General features: G+C 40.4%; 1 protein-coding gene across 3 annotated transcripts in view; it reads left to right on the top strand.

Annotated features, from left to right (window-relative positions):
• Positions 1 to 22,704, top strand: part of LOC145470538 (uncharacterized) — a 70,446-nt gene that overhangs the window by 44,698 nt on the left and 3,044 nt on the right. For all 3 annotated transcript variants that reach the window (XM_081454345.1, XM_081454344.1, XM_081454346.1), the window contains 26 exons: positions 97 to 150; positions 584 to 628; positions 862 to 939; positions 1,614 to 1,676; positions 1,913 to 1,966; positions 2,500 to 2,535; positions 3,133 to 3,201; positions 4,119 to 4,172; positions 4,855 to 4,899; positions 5,298 to 5,405; positions 5,823 to 5,858; positions 6,293 to 6,427; positions 6,902 to 6,979; positions 7,183 to 7,218; positions 7,564 to 7,608; positions 8,218 to 8,241; positions 9,183 to 9,218; positions 10,593 to 10,835; positions 11,239 to 11,292; positions 11,382 to 11,408; positions 11,971 to 12,048; positions 12,692 to 12,847; positions 13,634 to 13,762; positions 14,576 to 14,641; positions 15,318 to 15,371; positions 21,668 to 21,862. In XM_081454345.1, the coding sequence (XP_081310471.1) occupies positions 97 to 150; positions 584 to 628; positions 862 to 939; positions 1,614 to 1,676; positions 1,913 to 1,966; positions 2,500 to 2,535; positions 3,133 to 3,201; positions 4,119 to 4,172; positions 4,855 to 4,899; positions 5,298 to 5,405; positions 5,823 to 5,858; positions 6,293 to 6,427; positions 6,902 to 6,979; positions 7,183 to 7,218; positions 7,564 to 7,608; positions 8,218 to 8,241; positions 9,183 to 9,218; positions 10,593 to 10,835; positions 11,239 to 11,292; positions 11,382 to 11,408; positions 11,971 to 12,048; positions 12,692 to 12,847; positions 13,634 to 13,762; positions 14,576 to 14,641; positions 15,318 to 15,371; positions 21,668 to 21,862 (1,998 nt within the window). The remainder of the gene's footprint in view (positions 1 to 96; positions 151 to 583; positions 629 to 861; positions 940 to 1,613; positions 1,677 to 1,912; positions 1,967 to 2,499; positions 2,536 to 3,132; positions 3,202 to 4,118; positions 4,173 to 4,854; positions 4,900 to 5,297; positions 5,406 to 5,822; positions 5,859 to 6,292; positions 6,428 to 6,901; positions 6,980 to 7,182; positions 7,219 to 7,563; positions 7,609 to 8,217; positions 8,242 to 9,182; positions 9,219 to 10,592; positions 10,836 to 11,238; positions 11,293 to 11,381; positions 11,409 to 11,970; positions 12,049 to 12,691; positions 12,848 to 13,633; positions 13,763 to 14,575; positions 14,642 to 15,317; positions 15,372 to 21,667; positions 21,863 to 22,704) is intronic.

Genomic DNA, 22,704 nt, shown 5'->3' with positions numbered 1-22,704 from the left:
CTAATGATCACTCACTAGTACTCCCTCTAAATTTCGGGATGAAAAATTGTAATTTATAAATTGTACAAGGTGTATTAACTTTGCTTGTTGTGACAGGGAGAAAAAGGAAACGATGGCGCGATGGGATTACAAGGAGAACGTGGACCCAAGGTAAAATCAAATGAATTAGAAATCCCTATAAACCCCTTTTATCAGACTACATTGCAGGTATCCATGTTGGGCGAGTGTAAGATATTTTTGTTCACGATTTTCTGTCATCGTGGAGTCGTGGAACGTAGAGGTCTGGGACGAGGACCTCACCCCAATTTCCTAGGTCTCTGCCTTTTGATTGAGATATTAAAGATTAAAGCAGTCTGTATCACGCGATGTCAGAATGTGTGCTCAGCGAGCTTGAGGTGTGGGACAAAAATGAAAAGAAGTTAGGGATGTCATGTCTTCACCGCTTGCTTCTGTAAATGCAACATCGCGTGACAAATTTACGTGATATACAGGCCATTTCGAGCAAGCACGTAACTGTGTTAATGTATCAAAACGTGTCAAGTAATCATCCTCATGGTTGAAGGAATTGTTAATGTCATTGCAGGGAGACAAAGGCGATGAAGGAGGAATCGGGTTCCCAGGAAAAAAGGTAAGCAACTTGATCTGTTTCTGCATGGGTTAAATGTATCAGTTCTCCTTAGCAATGTTGACATTTAAACATCAAAGATTGCATTTAATGTGTGTTTCACAACCAAACAGAAAGCTGAAAATCCATTGTGCATTGAATCTTTAATCTTTAATCTTTAATCTTTAATCATGAATGGTATTCCACGGTTAGTATGCAACATATGGTCATTGATTATCATGAATATTTATCCTTAGGGTGCTCCTGGAAAACCAGGTCCAATTGGATTTCCCGGTTTGAAAGGCGAACGAGGCGCGCGCGGGCCTGCGGGAGAGGTTAGTGTCATCCTTTTACGCTACATACTTTAAGCCCTGGGCAAACCATGGCAAAATTTCAAGGAATATATCGCAACAACGTTTGGCCACCCTGTTGCGACGTGTTGCGAGATGTAGGGTGTTATTGGCTCAAGTTTGAAAATGGTCAAGTTTGAGCCAACGGCACCCAACATGTCGCAACAGTGTGGGCAAACGCGCGCAACATGTTGCGCCCAACAAAGTTGCGGTCGTTTGGCCCGGGCTTAAGACTCTTCTACAGACTCGATTCTCCATCTCTCTTCCGAGTCCAGATTTTATTCTTCCCGCGGTAGTTTTCACGATAGCCAGCAAGTAGCTTGGTGGGTTAGCTCTATGATGTGTTCCTGAAGGCTTGTTCGTTAACGTGATGTTCTCCTCAAAGCTTTAGTTTAACGTTTCTCATAACTTTTCTGGATGCGTTAAAACAATGTCATGTAACTGCAATTCTGTGCGTAAGAACATATTTTTTGCGGGTATTTTTGCCTGTTTAACTACATGTTTAACTAGTCAGAATCTAAAAATACGGTGTCTTTTCCTTCTCAAATGTAAGCTTGTTGTAACATAGCATGTCCTCTACACGCGAATCCAATTTGTCCAAGATAATCAACTAAAGTATGATGATTTGCAATGTACAATCTCTGTCCCTCTTATTGCAGGGTCTCCTTGGACCCACGGGTCCCGCGGGAGAGAAGGGCGATACGGGATCCAAAGGCGACGAGGTATGAACTACGAGACATTGAATCCCGAAATGGTAAAACTCAATGTAATGAACTTTTTGAATATAAAAGGCCAACAAATCGGTAAAACAGCGAGTGAAATTTGATTAAATGATACAGTGGTTATCCATGATACGACGATGTACAAAGAAAGCTGCGTTTAAATCTGCGTCAGTTAAAAATAGTGAATATTTCACCAGACAGGCTTACGTTCAACTTATTTTCTACTTATTTTTTAGGGAAAGCCCGGAAAATATGGTTTTCCTGGAAAAAAGGGAACAAAAGGTGCCAAGGTATAAACACATTTTCACAAGACTCCAGATTTCCCGACTATTGACCAGAAAGTGTCCTGCATTGATTCCTGTGGTTTTCTTCATCAAATGTGTTAACATGTTGAGACCAACTAAGGCATTGTCCACACTACGCCGGAGAAATTTGAAAAGGGCGTCTTCGCTCTGAAAATTCATCCAATGTTTCCCTTCCACACTCCGTCGGGAAATTTGAAAATGCAACAATCAGCGGTCATTTTGGATTTGTGTTTGAGGAAAACTCGGTCAGGGAAATCACGTGATTATCGTGACGTCATCGTTTTCAAAAAGCTCCGTTTTGTTTTTGTTTTCTGCCCATACTAAAACACAAAGCTGGCGTTTTGATGCGTTTTAGATTTTTTTGATATTCCTCCGATTTCAAGAGCGTTTTCGAAAACTCCGTTTTCGTGACGGATTAGTGTGGATAGTAGGTCTAACCGCAGAGATAAAGCTTGTTTTCAAATTTCTCCCCGCGGAGTGCGGACAGGGCCTGATTGCTAAAATCTAATACTTTATAGGGTGATGCTGGAAAAAATGGAACCGATGGACAAAAGGTAAGGGCAATTTTTTTTGCATATCGGAGTTTCTTTGTAAGTTCCTGATCAAGTTCAAGTTGGTAACTACATAACAGTCATAGACTGGTAAATTTTTGGCCCTCCCCTTCAACTTGTCACGCAATATTTTGAAGAAAGATTGCGTGACAGCGACGAGTCTGCTTTGAAGCCAAGAGCAGTCTTGTCACACCTTTGTCCTTGTGTCACGCTTGACTCGATGGTGCTTTTACGGATTTTCACTGTTCCTTCTTCCACAAAAACCCATACTTCTAAGTTTCAATTCGGTCCAGATTAACTCACGAGAAAGGACATATGCGGTGCACCTTTAAACGTTACCTTCGTTTACCAAAGTGCTACTTTTTTAAGTCTGTCCAGTTAAATTTACTTCTGAAAATTATCGCTTAACATGAGAACACAAAAACTTCCACGTCGTGTTCAGTAAGTAATGAAGTTATTGTGAACAGTTCTACCATCATGATAACCTTGTGTTTGCTCTTGAACCATGTTTGCTCATGATAACCTTGTGTTTGTTTGCTTTGTTTGTTTGTTTCTCTCTTTGAATTTCGACTTACCTGTAATTAATGTCTGTTTATTTAGGGCGAGCCAGGAGGAGGTATCCCAGGACCACCCGGGCTCCCCGGACCGCCCGGCCCGAAGGGCATAATGGTTCGTGCAGATTACCTCATTTTCATTTTTAACCCTATTTATTTTTTATCAGAAATATATTTCACGTGAGTATCTTGTTAACAAAGCATGGGGGTAGAGAAGAAGAATATTGGCCCAGGGTCTTGACAGTATGGATCCGAAGCGGCGAGGTCATTCAGAAAAGACCGAGGTCCGTTATTTACTAACGTCCCGTGCAATTGGTTAATAAGGAATTTTTTGAACAACTTAAATTTATGACTGAAAACAATCTGTAAAAAAAAAAACTATATTAAAAACTTGACTTTGCCCAGTGCTTAAGGATACTGGAACCACAATAATGTATTTCAACCAAGAGAAGATCAAGATAAGAGAGTGAATCCCCCATATAGGCCTTGTACCTAAAGTAAACCCTCTTAAGTTATTTTAGATATGATACCCAGTTCTTCCGCAGGAGTTACTCGCGCGTTCCGTGGATGTTTTCGTGAAGGATTTGTTCGTTTTATCTTGATCTTCTCTTGATTCTAACAAGTAGAGTTTAGTTATTGGCTCTGTCAGCTCTCCTAGCCGCGTGAAAATGTGTTTATTTGAAAGTTTCCACCATAACACACCACGTGAAGCTTGCTAAAACTTGTTTTAGATTTTGGCTCTGACTTCTTCGTTAAGAGTGATATCAGTTAATAATAATAATAATAATAATAATAATAATAATAATAATAATAACAATAACAATAACAATAACAATAATAATAATAGTAATAGTAATAGTAATAGTAATAGTAATAATAATAATAATAATAATAATAAATTAGTATTTTAAGGGGAGGCCTCCAATCACCCAGTGGGGGTTTTCTGGAGCGTCCTTTCAAAAATAAAGGTCTAAAATACGTTAAGTTAACATTCCGTTAAATCCTGGACAATTTTTTTGTTGTTCGCTTTAGGAGACTGATGCTATCGGATCATCAGCACAAATAAGGGTGCAAAAAGGTGACAAGGTAAATATATTTGTCATATGAGAACATTGCAAAACCGACATTTTGTTGTAGCTGCGAAGATAGCGGGTAACCATGTTTAAATTTGTCATGAGCTTGAGGGAAGGAAAAAATCCGAGCCATCGACGTGAGTCGAGCCCCGGTGCTTCCAATGATCGAAAGCTCGAACCATTGAAGTGCAAGAGACCTTGGGGTGAGTTAGGTCATTTACTGGGTTCTTATATGACATACGTCCTGCATCTCGCTGGGAGCAGTGATGTTAAAGATGATTTCCAGTCCGTACTGCGCAGTCTCAGCACCCTAATGTTTCTACACATTATAAATCTCACTCTATGGAATGCAAATCAATGTTGTTCGTTACGAACCACATACCTTATATTTAAGGCCTTTCAAATTCTTTTTCCAACAGCTTCATCGATTTTTACAGCTGCGAAGCTGTTTCATCAAGTGATATAAGAAAGAACGAAGCATAAAGCTTCGACCGCTTCGCATCCATAATGGCTGTTTTTTGAAACTTTTACTTTACTTCATGTAAGTAGTTGCGAAATGTTTACTTTTTGTGATGTCTTACATGAGACAAAACAAAACACGTAAACAAACTCGGGAGAGTGCGCAATACGGACTGGAAATCATCTTTAGAGCATAAAGTGTGGCGGAAAGTAAAAATATTCTTCTTTTTTTTCAGGGTGATCCTGGTGATATTGGATTTCCAGGAAAGAAAGGAGAACAGGTAAAGTTACTTTTTCAGTAACAACCACAACAAATGTCATTGATCTGAAGCGCTTTGGACTTTTTTTTTTTTACTCACTTTCGCAAGTCACTTCGCTCTCAAAAGCTCCTTCCGTGCCTCAGAATCCTCAGTTGAGCTGAACACTTACGACAGCTATATACTCAGGAATATTTTGTCTGTATGGCTAATCAATAAGATTTAATACTTATATCTGTTCAAGTCAACCGCAGAAAAGTAAATTTTATTTCGGAACATCCTAAAATTTCGAGCTCATCATTAAGAGCTCACACAAACGTAGTCTCTTTTGACGGTTTGTTTTTGTTTTATCATCTCTACATCCTCACGTTTTAATTCCTAGAAAGCTTTTCGTTTTAAATTAATGACCTTTCTCCGTACAGGGTGCCGCCGGAGAACCAGGCCTCAAAGGCGAAAAGGGAGACGAGGGGAGCACTGGGTCGAGTGGACAAGTAGGATTTCCGGGGTTAAAAGGAAATCCCGGCGCTAAGGTACGCAGTTACTTTTGTTGATCGTTATACGATTCAAGAAATTAAAACTGCTGGTTTAGTTAGTGCAGAAGTGATATTTGTTTATACGCTTTATTGAATTTGCTTGTTCTCGCGTAATCCAAATGAATTGGATCTCAGTTTTTCAATGCAAGAGAAAAACGTGAGAGAAACAGCCAGCACGGAGCGCGAAGGGGTGTGTGCGAGGACGGGCTCTCCTCTTCCCATTCTCTCATGTTTCTGCTTTGGCGCTCTCGTCCAGTTCTCCCGAAATTTCTTTCACGTATCCAACAATTGAAGAAATGCGAGAAAATAGCAGGCTGTCAGTGCAATGGCCAATTAAACGATTGAAGAAACTTTACAACCGCCTTATTTTATTAGATTTGGTGTCCTTGATGTTTGCTTTTTTGTTCATTTTAGGGAGAACCTGGAGTCAATGGGACGGTTGGCCCTCAGGTAAGTTATCAGCAAGACATGCAGTAATGGGTACGGGTAAATTTGGTATTTATAACAGTGAAGATCGAGCTCAGTGGCAGTATTCAAAAAACGACACGACAGTTTTCGTCTTTTTTTCTTAGGCAAGATTCTAAACTCTAAAATAATTCATCCATTTTACCAGCAAATAGTTCCGAAAAATGTTACGAAGTTAAATGTAATGGACCAGCTGAGCGTTGTCCAGGACGGGTAGTCATTTCATGCTACAAAAACTGGAGTTAGGCAACGACACTTGTCAGCCTCAAGACTTTATAAGAAACTTAATTGTTACAAGGAATGGTTATGCTCTACGGTATTGCTGCAAATCTATGTAAATTTTTACTTTATAAGCAACGAACGAAGGCATTATCACTATTTCAGCGGCAGACTCAGATCTTTGCTCTTTTCTGTCACAGGGCATTATGGGACCACCAGGAACTCGTGGAGAAATCGGGCCGCAGGGACCAGTTGGATTCCCCGGGCTTAAAGGTAGCTCGGGGCCTCCGGGTCCACCCGGACCTCCCGGTCCCCCGGGGTTCCCCGGAGTAAAGGTAACATCGAATGCTGTAATTGACTCAATGTCATAACGTTTTCAGTCATCACAGCCCAGCATAACAGTTTACTAAGATAGAAGGTCTGAAGCAGACGGATAGAGCGTGTTAGTCAATCTAAAATCGAATTAAGTTCGACGTTTGACCTAACTGTTGACTGAAATTTACCCGTTTGGATTGACTCAAATTGCTATTTAGTTTGTCTCATGTCAAGTTCGGCGTTTGACCTGGGCCTTACAGGATCCCTTTTGTTCTACGTGAGCGAAATAGAATCATTCGGGTCGGTTATCTCTCGAATCAATTATCCCTCGGGTCGGTTATCCCTCGGGCAGGAATCGAGCTTGCGAAGGCATACGTCGTTCAACCAGTGCGACTGAAACTTAGGCGCAAGTTACAGCCACATAAGAATAACTGCGTAGGTTTTCATCTTCTCTAGACACTGTTTATAGATTTGTACCCTTTGCTATATTTCAGGGTGATCCTGGAGAAGAAGCAGCCATTGGATCAATAGAAGGTGTGAATGGTAACGGAAGCGATGCCAAAGGAGAGAAGGTTCGCTCGTTACTTCCACTAAGAAAAAATATCACTTTTGTTTCATTGTTTGTCTGTCGTTTGTCTGTTTGTCAGTTTGTTTGTCTTTTTGTCTGTTAGTCTGTTTGTTTGTTTGTCTGTTTGTCTGTTTGTTTGTTTGTTTTTTTGCTTGTTTGTTTGTTTGTTTGTTTGTTGTTTGTTTCATGCGTTTTCTCCCTTTGTAGGGTGACCAAGGAGAAATCGGGGAACCAGGTTTAAAGGTATGGAAGTGTTTGTAAAAAAACCCTTAATTTTAAAAAAGTCGTCATTAAATCTTTAAACTTTCAAAGATCAGTTCACAATAAGGGACAGTTTTTCAGATTTTTCTCTCAGCTACGCGTGCATCACTCGTTTACCAATCTAACGCAACAAAGCCATACAAAACGTCACCTGTATAGAAATGATGCATGATGTCAAAGAGATTTAGCGAAGCAGTTTTCTGGGTTATTTAATTTATAAAATTAGCAAACCCTTATTTTCAAGAGAAGCTGCACTAGTTTAGTCAGTTGTTACACGGCTGAAGCGGCCAGGCAATTGTTAAATGGATTATCTTTTCTTGTGGTTAGGGAGAGAAAGGTGAAAACGGAACATCAGGAATCAAAGGAGAAAAGGTAAGTGTTACCTTAAACGACCTTTGGATGACCGTGTAAGAACTATTATGAGGTTTTGTTTTCCGATTACGCAGTCTTTGATTCTGTCCAGAGCCCTCGCGCTTCTTTTTCGCTGTTAAGTGGAAGCCGAGGCACTAGGAACGAGATTGATATGACGTGTGATGAGCAAGTGCCCTAGAAAGGAGAGTACAGGCGCAAAGTCGAATGGATCACGTAGCGTTGCGTTTGCATTCACATCGCTCAGCGGATTCTCCCCAGCCGAACAAAACACTCCTTGCCTCTGCGGAGGAGAGAGGACGGCGGGGAGTCAAGCGCTGCTAAGTGACCTTAAAGTCGAAAAGTGACCTACAACACCAGAAATATATACGCAATGTTTTGAACTGCTGTGTATGACTAATTGTTAAAACTTGTCCTTAGTCTTTTTGTTTCTTCTACTTCGCGAGCTTTGTTTATTTGGATCTTGAATTAAAAAAAAAAACAGGGAAATCTTTCTTCTGGGTAAAACCTTTTATTAAAGACCTTTATCTGCACAAAGTATTTATTTAACAAACAAGTGTGTTGTTTAAAGAAATTGTAGATTGTAAACTTAATGTTGTTATTGTTTTGCAGGGAGAGCAAGGATTTGGTGAAAAGGTATGAATTGTTGTTTATTGTTGAATAATTGACTGAACAACAGTTTAAACATAATGTTGACGTGTGCATTCTCAAATACGTCGTATGAAAGAAAGAGGCGGACGCTTAATACCAAGATTGCTTCTTTCACAATCGTGAAGCAAACATCAACTGCGAGAGCGTTCTTTTGAACAGTTATTGGGAAAATCGCACTAATTCGGAAAACTAGGAAATAGTTCTTAATGACAGTTCTGTTATGTCGTTTTTGTCGGTAGAGTACAGTAAATAGACCAGTTTCGTATTCTCGGTATTGGACTGGAACTAGCTTGCAATCGAGGCTAATGCGGGGAGTCTTTCTCAAATGGGATTAATCTCTTTTTAATGATATTCCTGCGCATTAGCCTCCATTCAAGCTACAATGGAGGAGAAAAATCCTTGGAACAGTTATGAAAAACCTTGCTTCCACATCCTTAACTTATCAAATAATCAGATGTAGCGTAATATGCACTTCTCTAACCATGTGGATACCGAGAATGGCCCTCCCCTCCCCCCTCCAAACAATGTTGGGATGACGAAACACTTTGAGGACAGGCTAAAGTGTACAGGGCTGCACAAACTACAACGTTGCTTGGGGGCGAGGGGGGAAGGAGGAGAAATTAAGGCATAGCGTGTTAATTGTCCTAAGAGTTTTGTCCCCCATTGTAGTTCCACTCCAATACCGTGAATACGAAAATGTGCTATTAACCGCCAATGAAGGTTTTTTGAGTGTTATTCTAGCCTTTGTTACAGCCGCTCTCTCCAAAAGAAAACATCGGAGAGTGCGGTTGTGACACTGGCGAATTTTATCCCCTCGTCATCCTTTAGTTCATAGATGCACAACACCCAAAACTACAGAGATTGTTGTGATCCTGAGGTGTTTTATTGACTATTTAAGGTTAAGAAAAGATTTACAATTTACACAGGGACAAAAGGGAGATCGTGGAATAGCAGGAAGTAAGGTAAGATACTAAGAACTTGAAGATGAAACAAGTTAGATCCCCATGTTGAAAACAGTTTTTGTTGCACCAGAACTGCTCTAATCCTCAATTGAGGTCTTTTTTAAATGATCTAAAACGACGGAAAACGACAAAAGAAGAACTTGAATACGGCGGAAAGAGGATGAATGGCGGAATTGGATAAAACTGTACCGAACTACAAACTTAAGGTCATTCCACTGAAATAGAACTTGCAATGAGATTTTTTGAAACTTTGCCTATTGATTGGTTATAGTATAGGAACTTAAATTTTGAAATAAAAATGAGGGGTCCCCATGTTCGTTTAGGAGCAACAGCACCTTGTTTATACCCAATAAATCGTTATAATAGCACCATGATTGTAGTCACGATTGCTTGCTAAATTCACGTTTCCGACGATTGTTTTTTGTTCTACACTGAGAATTGGTCCATATTTCTTTTACACAGTGAAATTTGTTACTCAATTCAAAACAACAGAAAAAAATGATAGGTCACCATACTCGTTTGCGAGAAAATGACGATTTTCCTCTATGGCGAGGTCCAGCCGTAAAAAAAAAGCCGCCATTTTTTAATGCGCGCGCGCTAATCACGCGTGAAATTATGCGCAGTAGGGATGCGCACTGCAATACTGGGGAATGACCTTAAGTGAACTTCTGACAGGCAAATTTGTCCGACAACGTTGTCGTTCTACATTGCGTAGAAACTATTTTGTTTATTAAGTTGTTAAGAATTCGAACTTTTAGTGATACCCTTATACCCTAGTATCCTAATACCCTAGCACCCTAATACCCTAATACCCTTATACCCTAATACCCTAACACACTAATACCCTAATACCTAAATCCTAATACCCAAGTAGACTAATACCCTAATACCTTAATACCCTAGTACCCTAATACCATAATATCCTAGTAACTATTACCCTAACACCCTAATACCTTAATACTCTAATACCCTAGTGCCCTAGCACCCTAAAACCCTAATACCTTAATACACTAATACCCTAACACCCTAAAACCCTAATAGCCAAGTACCCTTGTACCCTAATACCCTAACACCCTAATACCCTTGTACCCCCAACCCTAATACCCTAATACCCTAATACCATAATACCATAATACGCTAACACCCTGATACCCCAATACTCTAATACCCTAGTACCCTTAGCACCCTAAAACCATACTACTCTAATACCCTAATACCCTACTACACTAAAACCCTAATACCCAAGTAATCTAATACCCTAAAACCCCAATACCCTAATACCCTAATATCCTAACACCCTCAAACCCTATTTGTGAGCGAAGAACCAACGTCTTATAGATAGACTCTAAGGAATGAATCCTGGTGTCATTTCAGGGAGAGCTGGGAGAAACTGGTGAAAAAGGAGCCAAAGGTGAGCCCGGGGTCCAAGGCCTAAGGGGCCCTGAAGGTCCCGAAGGTCCTCAGGGACCTCCCGGGGTAACCGGTGAGGCAGGAGTCTCTGGAAATGATGGGCCTGAGGGACAGAAAGGACAGAAGGGCGAGATCGGAGAAACCGGACTGACGGGAGAGACCGGGGAACCTGGAAAAGATGGAGTGAATGGAACTAAAGGACGTAAGGTAGGCTTCATGAAAGAAACAACAATGCTATTATTCGTTTGCTTGTTTGTTGGTGGGTCGATAGTTTGGTTAATTGGTTTAGCGTGCGGTGGGGCTCTGCTGTCTGACATTTAATATTAAATAAGTAGCGCGCTACTCGCAATGCAACTAGAGTTAATTTATCAAAAACAAACGTTTGCGGAGATCTGCTCTTCTCTTTAAAATATGTGTGGAAAATGAATTATATGTTATCCTCGTTGACGTCGTTGTTCTTCTGTCGCTGATGTCCTGTTATTCTTTCCCGTGTAGTTTTCAAACCAGTTTCAGTCTTTTATTCTTTGCATTTCTCAAATCTTTAAAAGTACTTTTGCGAGGAAAGTTTTCTTTATGTAATATATGTAATTTTTTTATTGTTATTATTTAGGGTGAACAAGGCGGCTTAGGCTTCCCTGGACTTAAAGGCGAACCAGGGAGGAAGGTAGATTGTATTTGTTCATAACATTTTCATCAGTGTTCCATTTGTCTTGCTGATGTTTCTAAATCAAAATGTTGTGTTATTGTTCACAGGGAGAGCCTGGCGTGGTAGGACCGAAGGTAAAACGTTTTTTGAGGAAAGTTCATTAAAAATGTGACATATTGTAGCGTAGTTTTGGTACTTAACACCACTCGTCTTTTACCACACAGAGCTTTTTTTTGAAACTGATGCTGAACGTAGCTATTAAGCAGTATGCTTCACAACGTGTCTCTGAGAATCAGTAAATCAAATTTGCTGGCAGAATTCTGTCGCAAATAGCAAAAGAATATACTTCTTAAATGAAATCAAACCAAACCGTCTTTCCAATCCTGCTTTATTGTTTTGGCCATCCTACTTTCTCTTCTAAGATCTTTAGGGTTTTTTCTTGTCATGCATAATTATTGCCGGTTTCATTTTGTTGCATTTCATTTCAAACCATACGATTTTAAGGGGTTTGAGTGAGATTAAGATGCAAGAAAACGCTTGCTATTCCCTGAACAGGGTTCGACCCTAATGCAAGTCTTGTTAAGAACGCCAAGTATCAAGTATTGAATCTTAGCGTTGTATGCGTATCTTTGTTGAAGTGCTTGTATAGAGAATACCTATTAACGAGTTGACTTCCAGTTATCATTTACCATGTAGGGCGAGCCGGGGAAATCTATTGAAGGACCCATCGGACCGCAGGGGACGCAGGGAACTCCTGGAAAACCTGGGCCACCGGTGGATATTTTTATTAAGAACAAAGAAATACAGAATTGTCATAATTTGTTGTATCATAATTTGTACGTCAGTCACGTACCGTATATCTAAGTGACAGTGATCGTACTGCTAACACTCACGGGTAAACGTTTATTGAGGAAGCAAACTAACTAAAATTGGTTTACAGACGGGTCATTTTAAGGTTTAAGTGAATAACTAAGGATAAAAACTAAGACCTGTTTACTTCTCAACTACAGAACGTTAACAGAACTTTCACATTATGATACTGGAGTAAAACATTTAATAGGATGTAGACGTTTGAAATGCATTCCGTTAGAATCCAGCACGTTTAATTAAATTATATCATAAGTGTGACGTTAGTTTGGATTCCGGATCTTCATTACCATTGATTTTGATGCTCTTATCTCTCCATCACAATTTACACCTTAGTTTTACTTTCGATAAACGAGATGTATCAAACAAAAGAGGAAGTCTTTCATCACGTCTCCAAACACCTCAAAGTTGGTCAACAATACTCCGCTGCGCTTCCTAATTTCAACTCTCTTCTCGCTTGGAATTGTGATGAAACACTTTCTGTCGTGTTTGATGTATTTCTTGAGACATAGTAGTGCCATGTTTTGATGATTTTCATTGTCTTCCACAGGGACTACCCGGGTCGCCCGGAACTCCTGGTACCCCAGGGAAAGATAGCAACGTCTCTGGCCCGCCGGGACCCCCGGGACCTCCCGGTCCGCCAGGAGACACTGATGGTGAAATAACGCAGAGAGATGATCCGGGGATGAGCCCGCTCTCCCCTGGGGTAAGACCAACGAAACGTTCTTTATACGCACATCAAAGCAGAGAGGCTACTCATTATGACTACCTTACATACGACTGGCGCGGCAATGACCACATCAAACAAAAAATATTAAGAAGTGGAATATATGAACCATTTAGTGTCTCCAAGCTCTTAATTTGGCGTGAAAAACGGGTCGCCCTCGCCCTCGCAACTCACTCGCAATTCGAATGTCCCCAGGTCGGAAAATAGCTGTGTTATTTTGAACAAGAGATGTTGTTCCTCGTCAAATTAAACCCAGAATTCTCGAAAAAAGTATTAGAAGTATTGTCTTTATTTTTGTTAGCTGCAAAGAAAGACTCATCGTGTCGTTTCAGCAAGACAGCTCGGTTTTGACTGCCGTTCGTACTGCGGGGGCAGTCGCCGTATGCAAGGTGTGACAACAGACAATCTAGAACCTTTGAAGTAACGTAACGTTTCGATCTTAGAGCAGCAATAGGAGACGCTACAAGCGAAAGACAAAGACTTTTTTTGTGATGTGATGGAGGAAACTCGCGTTTGACTTTCATTAATGCGACAACTTCTTAGTGCAGGTCCAAATACCTTGCCTGTCGGCAAAAGACCCATAATACTCAACTGAATTTTTAGCTGAATTAGAAAAGAAAACAATTACCCATATCTGCGCGCGTTTAGACTTTCTAAATATTGTTGACCTTGCGCAAGACAAACTCATGACATTTTCTTAATTTGTTTGTTGCTTTTTTTTCTTTTTCATATTTTCTGTTTTATTTTGTGTGGACCTTTTTGCAGGTACTGATATTCGAAACACAACAAACTCTGATACGGGGTTTAGAGAAAGTGAAACAAGGCACTCTGGCGTTCGTTATCTCGGATCAGCTGCTGTACATCAGAGGTGACAGGGGCTGGAGAACTATAACGGTAAGACAGATGAGGCAGTTTAATAAACAAGCGTCTAACCGCTGTGTTTAAACTCTAGAGCTCAAGAAAACAGACGTTTGAGATGTTTCCGTCCTCCGCCTTCTCCTTATCCTCTCCCACAGCCGCCGCCTCCGCTTTCTTCTCCCCTTCGTCGTCTTCTTCTCTCTCCTCTCCCCCTGTACTCGTCCCCCTCATCTCATTCCTTTGACAGGGTTGACACAGGTCAGGAAATGGTCAGAGGAAAAAATTCTTCAAGGCCGGGGAAACGTTAGGGAATTTTATTTTGAGTCAGGCAACAATGACATTTTCAAGAAAAGTCAGGGAAAAAATGAAATAATTTAACACGGCTGATTTGATACCACTGAAGACTGGAGGAGACATTCGGGGTCAATGTGATCTCAACGATATTTTTCCTCATGAAGCGGGAAAATTTGTTGAAAACTTATCAGTCTTAACGAACGAGTGGAAAGGACGGCTGTAAGTTGAAGCTAGGAGCTGCTACTAGATCTTATTTTTTGTATTTTTTTCGTTTGGGGGAAATTTGATTTTTATCACGGAATAATAACGGAAAAGTCAGGGAGTTTTGAAAAGTGATGACTGTGGCAACAAGTTTTATTTTTTCCCCTTGGTTTGACAAAAATATTTATCTTATCCGTCTCCCCTCCTCGCCCCTCCACCTTTTTTCCCTTCGCTACGTCTTTCTTTTTCTTCCCCTCTTCTTCTTCCTTCCTCCCCCTTTATTTTGACCATCTACGACCTTTAAAAGTCGCTTTTGATGTACATGTAAGGTCTTTCTCTGCCATTCATCCACAGCTTGGTGCTACCATCTTCGCTGCTCCCACAGAAGCTTCCAAAACGACCAAAGTGATCTCTACGAAGGTATTTTTAGTTTAAAATAAATATAATATTTAGTGAGGAAGCCACATCACCCTTACTTGGTTTCCATGCGGGTCCTCTATCCTGGTCGAATTGGAATTTGGAGATGTTGGTTTTTGTGGAGGGAGGAAAACCGGAGAACCCGAAGAATAACACTCGGAGCAAGGCGAGAACCAACAACAAACTCAACCCACATGTGACACCGGGCCAGAATCGAACCCGGACCACATTGATAGGACGCGAGCTCTCTCACCACTGCGCCATCCTTTAATATGCATTATTTATTCACAACTGTATTACGATGAGCCGAGCACAACTGATTACAGGGTTCATGGCTAAACTGTAACCCACATATAAGAACCTGCTTGATCTTGCTTGGCTAAACAGGTTCTCATATTTTTGGGTATTAAAATGGCAAATTTCTTCCAGCAGGTTCGTACGATATTACTGATCCTCTGTAAAGTGTTCTCTTCTCGAGCTTCTTGCACTCTGTCTTTGGTTCTCTGCAGTGCATAATGTACCCCGACTTCAGCATTAGGTAATCAAGTGACGCAGCTAACCATCTGTGCGAAATTCATATAGATGAAATGAAATTTTCCCGGTATTATTTTTAGAAAATGGATTTGAAATGGCACTTAAGTTCATCCTCTCTCTCTCTCTCTCTCTCTCTCTCTCGCAGGCTCCCACTGGAATCAATCTACCTCCAACAAACGTCAAGTTACAAGGACAGTACGTAAGTAACAATGACAACTAGGGGCTTCATGGTCCCGCTGTAAGATCTGAGCGGTCATTATGCAGCCGTAATGCCCACGGGCCGATTACGGATTATGCAAATTAGGAGGAGCCCGGCTCGGAAAATTCAAGCGCATTGAAACGATGAAAGCCGATTAAAAACTGTAAGAAAAGTAAATTTAATTCCGAGTAGCTAAAAGTTTAGGGATTTTTCCTCAATAAAATTTGTATAGAAGTCGTTTTTGACTTACCGGTAGCCTTGGCGGGCACTAGTGAAAAACAATCAAGGTTTGCCGAGTGTTGAGTAAAGCTAAAATCGCCAAGTGAAAAACACCATCGGCAGATGTGTCACGTATCCTGAGCAGAACACCACGAAGAAACTTATAACTTATCATCTTAGTCACAACAATTACCGAAATATTGAACTCCGTTTCAGTTCTCATCAAATAGAATCCCTCGCTTTAACACAAGCAAGTGTAAATCAGCTTCCAGGATCATCAGATGTAAACTATGGGCGGTTTCTGTCGGTAGCAGTGTTTCTGATACCTGCAGGAAGTTTTAGACGTTCAACAGGCTTGAAAAGTTCATTCATAAGTCCCAGAATGAAGAAGGCCAAGATATGTTGTCGAAAGCGAATGCGAAGATCGAGTTATTCTGAGCAGTGCATTCTGAAGCGTTCGTATTTTCTTTCACCGAAAGACCGTTGGTTTGGACTATTTTGAAGCACTTTCTGTCTCAGTTCTATATGCGTTGACGTTTCGCCACAAAAGTTGGAAAAACTCCCTCATCAAGTTGTGGCACCACGATACTAAAATACCTTTTTGAGGGCTGTGACAATCATTTTTCCCGTAAAGAAATACAGTAGCAAAGTTCATTGACTGTGTAGTTTTACCCTGGGTTTGAGACGATGGATGAATCGGTAAACGCGCGCATCGCCGGATGTAAATTGACAACTTCCGCTCGAATAATTTTTTTTTCTTTAATTCGTGAGCCATATAATAAACAACTTAATAACCTCGACCGTTCGGTCGTTACGGGAAAATCTCAAACCTCGGCTTACCATATTGACCTCGCTATCGCTCGGTAATACGGCAAGACCTCAGTTTGAGATTTTCCCGTAACGACCTCACTCTCAGTTATTAAGTAGTTATTGTATACCTGAATACAGTTCAGTATTTTTTCATGCTATTTGTTTTTTAACTAAGCTACTGCATTAAGCATTGTATACAGTACATTGAAAACATGGTAATAGATGTCCAACAGTAGTTGAGGCTACTGCACTGAGCATTATTTGCAATACATTGTATACTTGAATACAGTTCAATACTTTCGTCATATACTATTTCCTATTTTTGCTATGGGTACAAGTAGAACTAAAAAATTCTCTATTTTGCCCCAATTGAACTTAATGGGAGTCGGATGCTATTATTTAACAATTTCGTATTTATATTTTTTGAAATAGGAGAGATATTAATTAAAGGAGCGTTTTCCAATTACTGATTAAATAATTTGGGGAATTTTCAAACCCGCATTTTTGTTGTACTGCGTCAAAAAATTCGTGAAGAGTGAAAGGCTTGTTATTTAACATACTACTTTAGGTATAGTAGCGCATGAATAGTGTTGTATAATTAAACTTCTTTTTCTCGTTATTTCCGCGCGAGTTAGTGATAATGCCGAATAACAGCTCCTCAGTAGCTGGAGAGATTTGAGAATTGTTTGTTTTATTGAACCAGTGTTACTTTTTGTATGAATGACTTAGTGAAAGAGCAGCGAATGAAGATGTGGTTGATGGAGTCCTTTTCCCGCAGAAACAGCATTCATCTTCTGGTTTAATCCCATATTTGAATAGTTCTCCCTTTGTCACTACGATTCTATGAATAAACTTAAACTGAAATTCTCTTAGCTTCGTTTTCTTGCACACTGTTCTCAGAGACTTGAAAATCTTGCCCCAGTGATCTTCATGTAAAGAAAGGTTTCCACTCCATCTTTTGGGACCAGGGTGGCCCTTAGTGTGGCCGGATTTTGTCAATGAGCAATTAATCTCGTGATTTCGCTTTGTCCAGGTTGATCCCAGTTTATTATTAAAACGAAATAAAAAATGGTCGTTACTTATAAAGAACTGTTTGTCAACCGAATCTAGTTGCCTCGCTTTTAATAGTGATTGATTCGGTATAGCGCTAATGATCTAGTAATATTGGAAGAAGTTGGTTTTGCATGCAAATTTGTCAGAAAATTCTTGGAATGAGAGGTAGCTTCCATCATCTTTTAACAGATCTTTCGTCGAAATAACACCTTTTTCTGCCCATTTACTGAGATAAACTGTTTTGCTATCCACGAGCATTCTTCTGTTATTAAATAAAACTAAATCGCTATCTTGATCGTACCCGTAAATTGGTTTAATTCTTTGAAGAATTCCAGCATATTCCTCTAAAAGATTGGCAATTGTGGGGGATGCTTTGTATCATAATTCAATCTTAGGAGAAAGTTTAAGCCTCCCAATAACTTATGAGCCTTTTTGGTGAAACAGTCCGTAGTGAAGACTATAATCTGACCTGTCTCATTTTCCTTGTTCTTCCACGAATCGCAGCTATCAGATTTGAGGCAAGTAAGCGAATATGTCTTGGCTTAATATGTTTCCTGTTCTTCGGCAATAGATCGTTATGGAGAATGGCCCTTGCATTAGCGAATGCGGGGCATCTGAAGTACTCAATGTCTTTATTCGATGGAAACATCTTCTTCATGTTGAGGTACTTTCCATTGGAGTCGTATAAAAATACGGCGTGCGTTGAGTTGACTGAATTGGCGATGGCTGGAGGCAAAGGTTTTGTAGTCCATTGACAATCTATTCAGACTATTTTCCTTATTCTGAAGGCCAGGCTCTTGATAGACTGTTCACACCCTCTCCATTTTTCAACGCACGCGAAAGAGAAAGTGAGCGAAGCGAGCAAATAGCACGCGGGGGTGGGGGCGGGGTGAAGAATTTCCACCCCCTACCTTGTCAAGTCTCCCGTTTTGCGCTGGCGTCCAGTTCTCTCGCGATTCTATCCACGCGTTCAACGAGCGAACAGTCTAGGCTCCTGAAGGGTTTCCATCTTTTCGTCGAGGGTCGAGGGTCCCATGTTGAGGGTTAATACCTCACAGACCTGATTATTTATCTATAACCTTCTATAACATTCTAATTATTGACTTCTTTTATTCAATTGCCGGTTTTCCTGTGACCTCATCACGTTCCAAAATTAAACATTACCTAACCTTCTTTCTGGTTTTTGTTCCATCAGATATAAGACCCTTTTTTCAACGTTTCCTCTACCGAGCTCTTCGTTTTGTAACAGCCTGAATGAATTCGTCTCGCTCTTCTCTCGTGTTCCCTGTAAATCAGCAAACATATCTGCCTGATGAGCATAAAGACTCTGCCAAAGCAATTGCTATGACCTCCTTCAATCCTCGAGCCTGGTATTCTATCCATCGGTATCCTTTGACTTGCTTGTGTCGAGACCTTTGGCGAGCGTGGCGAATCCATAATATAAAATAAATTTGCACGATTTTAAGTAAAACTTTGCCTATATGTGTCCAACGCGAAATGAATCAATACTACGGAAAACGCGATATGTCATAAGACCTTATAAATAGGATCTAGGAGGGTGCAATTTGTTTGTCACGCATGGTGCCATGGACCAAAGACAGACCATGGCAGATCGATTGAGCACGTAGAGGGGCCATGTGTGGTACGATATAGAACAGTCAATGTCATATTTATTTATTTTTTATTTTTTTATTTTTTGGCGACATGACAGGGCTAGCGAGAGTTTCTCGAGTCCACTACCGTTCTCGTCCTGGCCGTGCCGTCCTCGTATGTTATTAAGGTCCCTAATGTTGTGCACAATGGTGCAGAGAACATATATTTGGAGCTTTCACATTTTAAAACAATATTCCCGGCGTATCTAATCGAACAAAATCGAACCAAAATTCAATCGAACCCAATCGAACACCAATCGTGCGATTGTGTTCGATCGTGTTCTGTTCTATTGTGAGTTCGATTTTCAAACAAGTAGTATCAAACAAGTAGTATCAAACAAAAGTGAACGCAATCGAACTCAATCCGATCCGATTTTGTTCGGAATCTATTTCTTGATAAGTAGATCACGCGGGAGTAATCATAAGCAATCTTAATTGAATGGGATTAATAGAAAAACGCCCAAAATATCCAACTGAATGTCAATGTTCAGTTACATATATGTACAAGAGAACAACACGACAGTAAAATACTGAAATACATCGTTTCACTGCACACTAGCGGTAATTCGACCTTTAGTAGAAATTTCCCCCCACCACGTGGCCATTTTGGGGTATTATGCAGATGTGACAATCGTCCTATCAAATCGCTAATAAAGGATTAGGTGGACGGTTCACCGTAAAAAATTTCCGCAAAATATACACTTATTTGATAATAGGGTAATATCTAGGCATTTTTTTTTTTTACTTCAATTTTTATCAGTGTTAATATTTAAACATAAAAATCAAACAAAAAGGAGCTCGGTAATCGAACGTTTGATTGAATACGACTGTCGGTCGTTCGTCAATCGAACGTTCGATTTTGTTCGATTGACCAAATTTTAGCGAACCCAATCGAACGATTGGTGTTCGATTGGGTTCGATTACCGAACGTTTGATTTGATACGGCGAGTTACTTATAACTTATAATTTTAAAACTAAAAATGTTAACCCTTCGACCCTCGACGAGAAAAGTAGACTCCTCCTGAACAACAGAGAAACGGTTTTCTAAGGAGAGATTACAATAAGTTCTTCGGCATGTTCCTCTTCAGTGTTTGTGAAGGGTTGGCCTTTTGGGTCATGCTCCACAGCGGATTTGGCAGACAATGGTACCAGAACTTCTGAAGGTTTTCGTTTCAAATCCATTACTTGTGCTCTGAAAGAGATGACCTCTCTCTCGAGCTGAATTTGTTTACGAAGCAAATCTTCATTTGTTTCTGAGAGTTGTGTGTTCTTCTTGTGCAAAACGTTTTAAAGGTTTTTGAGTAATAAAGATTGTTGGCGCAGCTCCTTTTTGTGTTGACAGGCCGCAGACAATTTGATCTATTTTTAGTAAGTTGTCTGCTGAACAATTTTGACCTTCAATTGTTGTATGTCGCCAGAGCTTAAATTTTGAAACTATGTAACCTCGACCTCTAAATTACCAACAGTGTCTCTGAGGGCTGAAATTGTATTTTAAACCCTTCTTAGGGAGACAGATAAGGGCTCGACAGACGGCGGAGCTTTGGTTAGGTGTTGCCGCAGTGTTCTCAGGGGTAATTCAATAGTTGTGCCCTTAGTGTTCTGTGAGGTGTGAATCTCGTCTTCAGAAAAAAAAAGGAATAATGTTTCCAAAAACATTTAGAGTGATGATGTGAGGAGAGATTTGTTCTCAGATGATGGTGCCGATTGAATATTCACAATTTCCAAAAGGACCGGAAATTGCGCCAGACATCGACCATTCTTCGTATTTCTTTCGCTGAACGAGAGTACGGCCGGTGGAAACAAAGACCGTTAACGTAACCAAATGCTCTTCTGAGGAGCTGGAGGTATCAGCGAGATGAATTACAATTTTTTCGCATTTTGACGGCGAGCTGTAAGCTTCTTGTTCTTTCCAGACGGTTCTGTATCCCGTTGCGTCGCTGTTTAGGTATTTATATAGCTAGTTTTGAATACAGGAATCCAGCGCAAAACTCGGCTTTCTGTTGCGCAGAATGCTGCAAACCTTGCCGAAGATTAGTATTTGGACAGGTCGATGAACTCGAAGAGGGCCAGTTTGGCTGAAGTAGTTGGCGAATAAAACGTGTCAATCAGACATTTGTTGAGACGCGCACTCGGCTGCGTAACAACCACTGTGCGTGCTCAGTGACTTCAGGCCCGATTTATGAGCTTTTGGCAAATGACTTCCATTCTCTCCTTGAGACCTTTCGCTGTCCTCTTTCATTAGTTAAATGTAGAAGTAAATTTGGAACCAGGATAGCTCACGATTTTTCTAAAACGAGACTATTTGTCTCCCATCATGAAGAGAGCATGTTGATCTTGAAACACGATCTCTCCCTCTCGACCACTCGACCGCGCTGCTTCCACTAAACTAACGTGCCTGTTGTCCAGAGCCCTCGCCCCAATTTTCGCTCGACCAAAATGCGGAAAACTCTCTTCGTTCCTGCAGGAACATTTGGTAGGCAGGCTTATACCACACGTACATGGTTAATCATTAGGGTTGCCTTTTTATCGATGTTTTTTAATGGATTTTTATTTATTTCACAGTTACGCGTGGCGGCCCTCAATCAACCAATGAACGGCAGGATGCATAGCACTAAGGGCATTGATGAACGATGCTGGGAGCAATCTCGCGCAGCTAATCTAACTGGAGCGTACAGAGGGTTCATTTCCAACAGACTTCAACATATTTATTCCATCATTCATAAAGAGGACAGAAATCTTCCTGTTGGAAACCTCCAGGTATAGTCCGAAAACAAGATTATTTTTTTAAAAACCTCCCTACTGATTGTCATACATTTATTTTAATAAGTCTGAGAATTTGGTGATACATCAAGACAATATCTCGTAGTTGATTATTTTCTTTATTCTCATCACCTGTTTATTTTACTACAATTGCTACTAATCTCACAATCTGATGGCTAATTTGCCGTTGTCGATAGGAGTCCAAACAAAGCTGCTCGCGTCAATGTGTCACGCAATGCCTTTTTCAGCTCGGGCTCTGAAAAAAAAAAAAAACTTTCTTTGACGTTGATATTGTGGTAAACAACGAATCAAAATGTGGTTTAGCGTAGTCTGTACTCTTATCGACAACGATACGGGTCATCACAGGGGTCAAGATTTGTTGTGGACTCACTCGGCTGCGCGTCGTGAGTCCACAACATTTTGACCACTGTGATGACGCGTATTGTTGTCGATAAGAGTACAGACCACGCTAAACCACATTCGGTTTGTTAATTTGACATTTTATTGAAAATGAAAGGAGAAATCAGATTTTGATCAGACCAAGAGCGGATATGAAGGATAAGAGAGTTAGGGAAGAATCCACCACATGTTCGAGTAACAAGTGGACAAAAACTTTGTACCGAACAGTTATTTACATTGTGTTGCAAACTTCTGTCTCAAAAGAAATCATTTCTAACGACACCAAATGTCGAAAATAAATTTTGAAGTTCATATGAAACACTTGAAAGTACTGGTGAAATTAGAGTGATGATTAAATTTTACTTGTGATTGCGCATTTTCTCTAAACTTTGAAATTTATTTTCTCGAGTTCCCATGGGAAACTGTTTTTGGTGTTATTT

This window comes from Orbicella franksi, chromosome 15 (genome assembly GCF_964199315.1).
Source record: "Orbicella franksi chromosome 15, jaOrbFran1.1, whole genome shotgun sequence".
Classification (NCBI taxonomy): Eukaryota; Metazoa; Cnidaria; class Anthozoa; order Scleractinia; family Merulinidae; genus Orbicella; species Orbicella franksi.
Note: the sequence above shows the minus strand (reverse complement) of the source record. Positions and strands in the feature narration are given on the sequence as shown.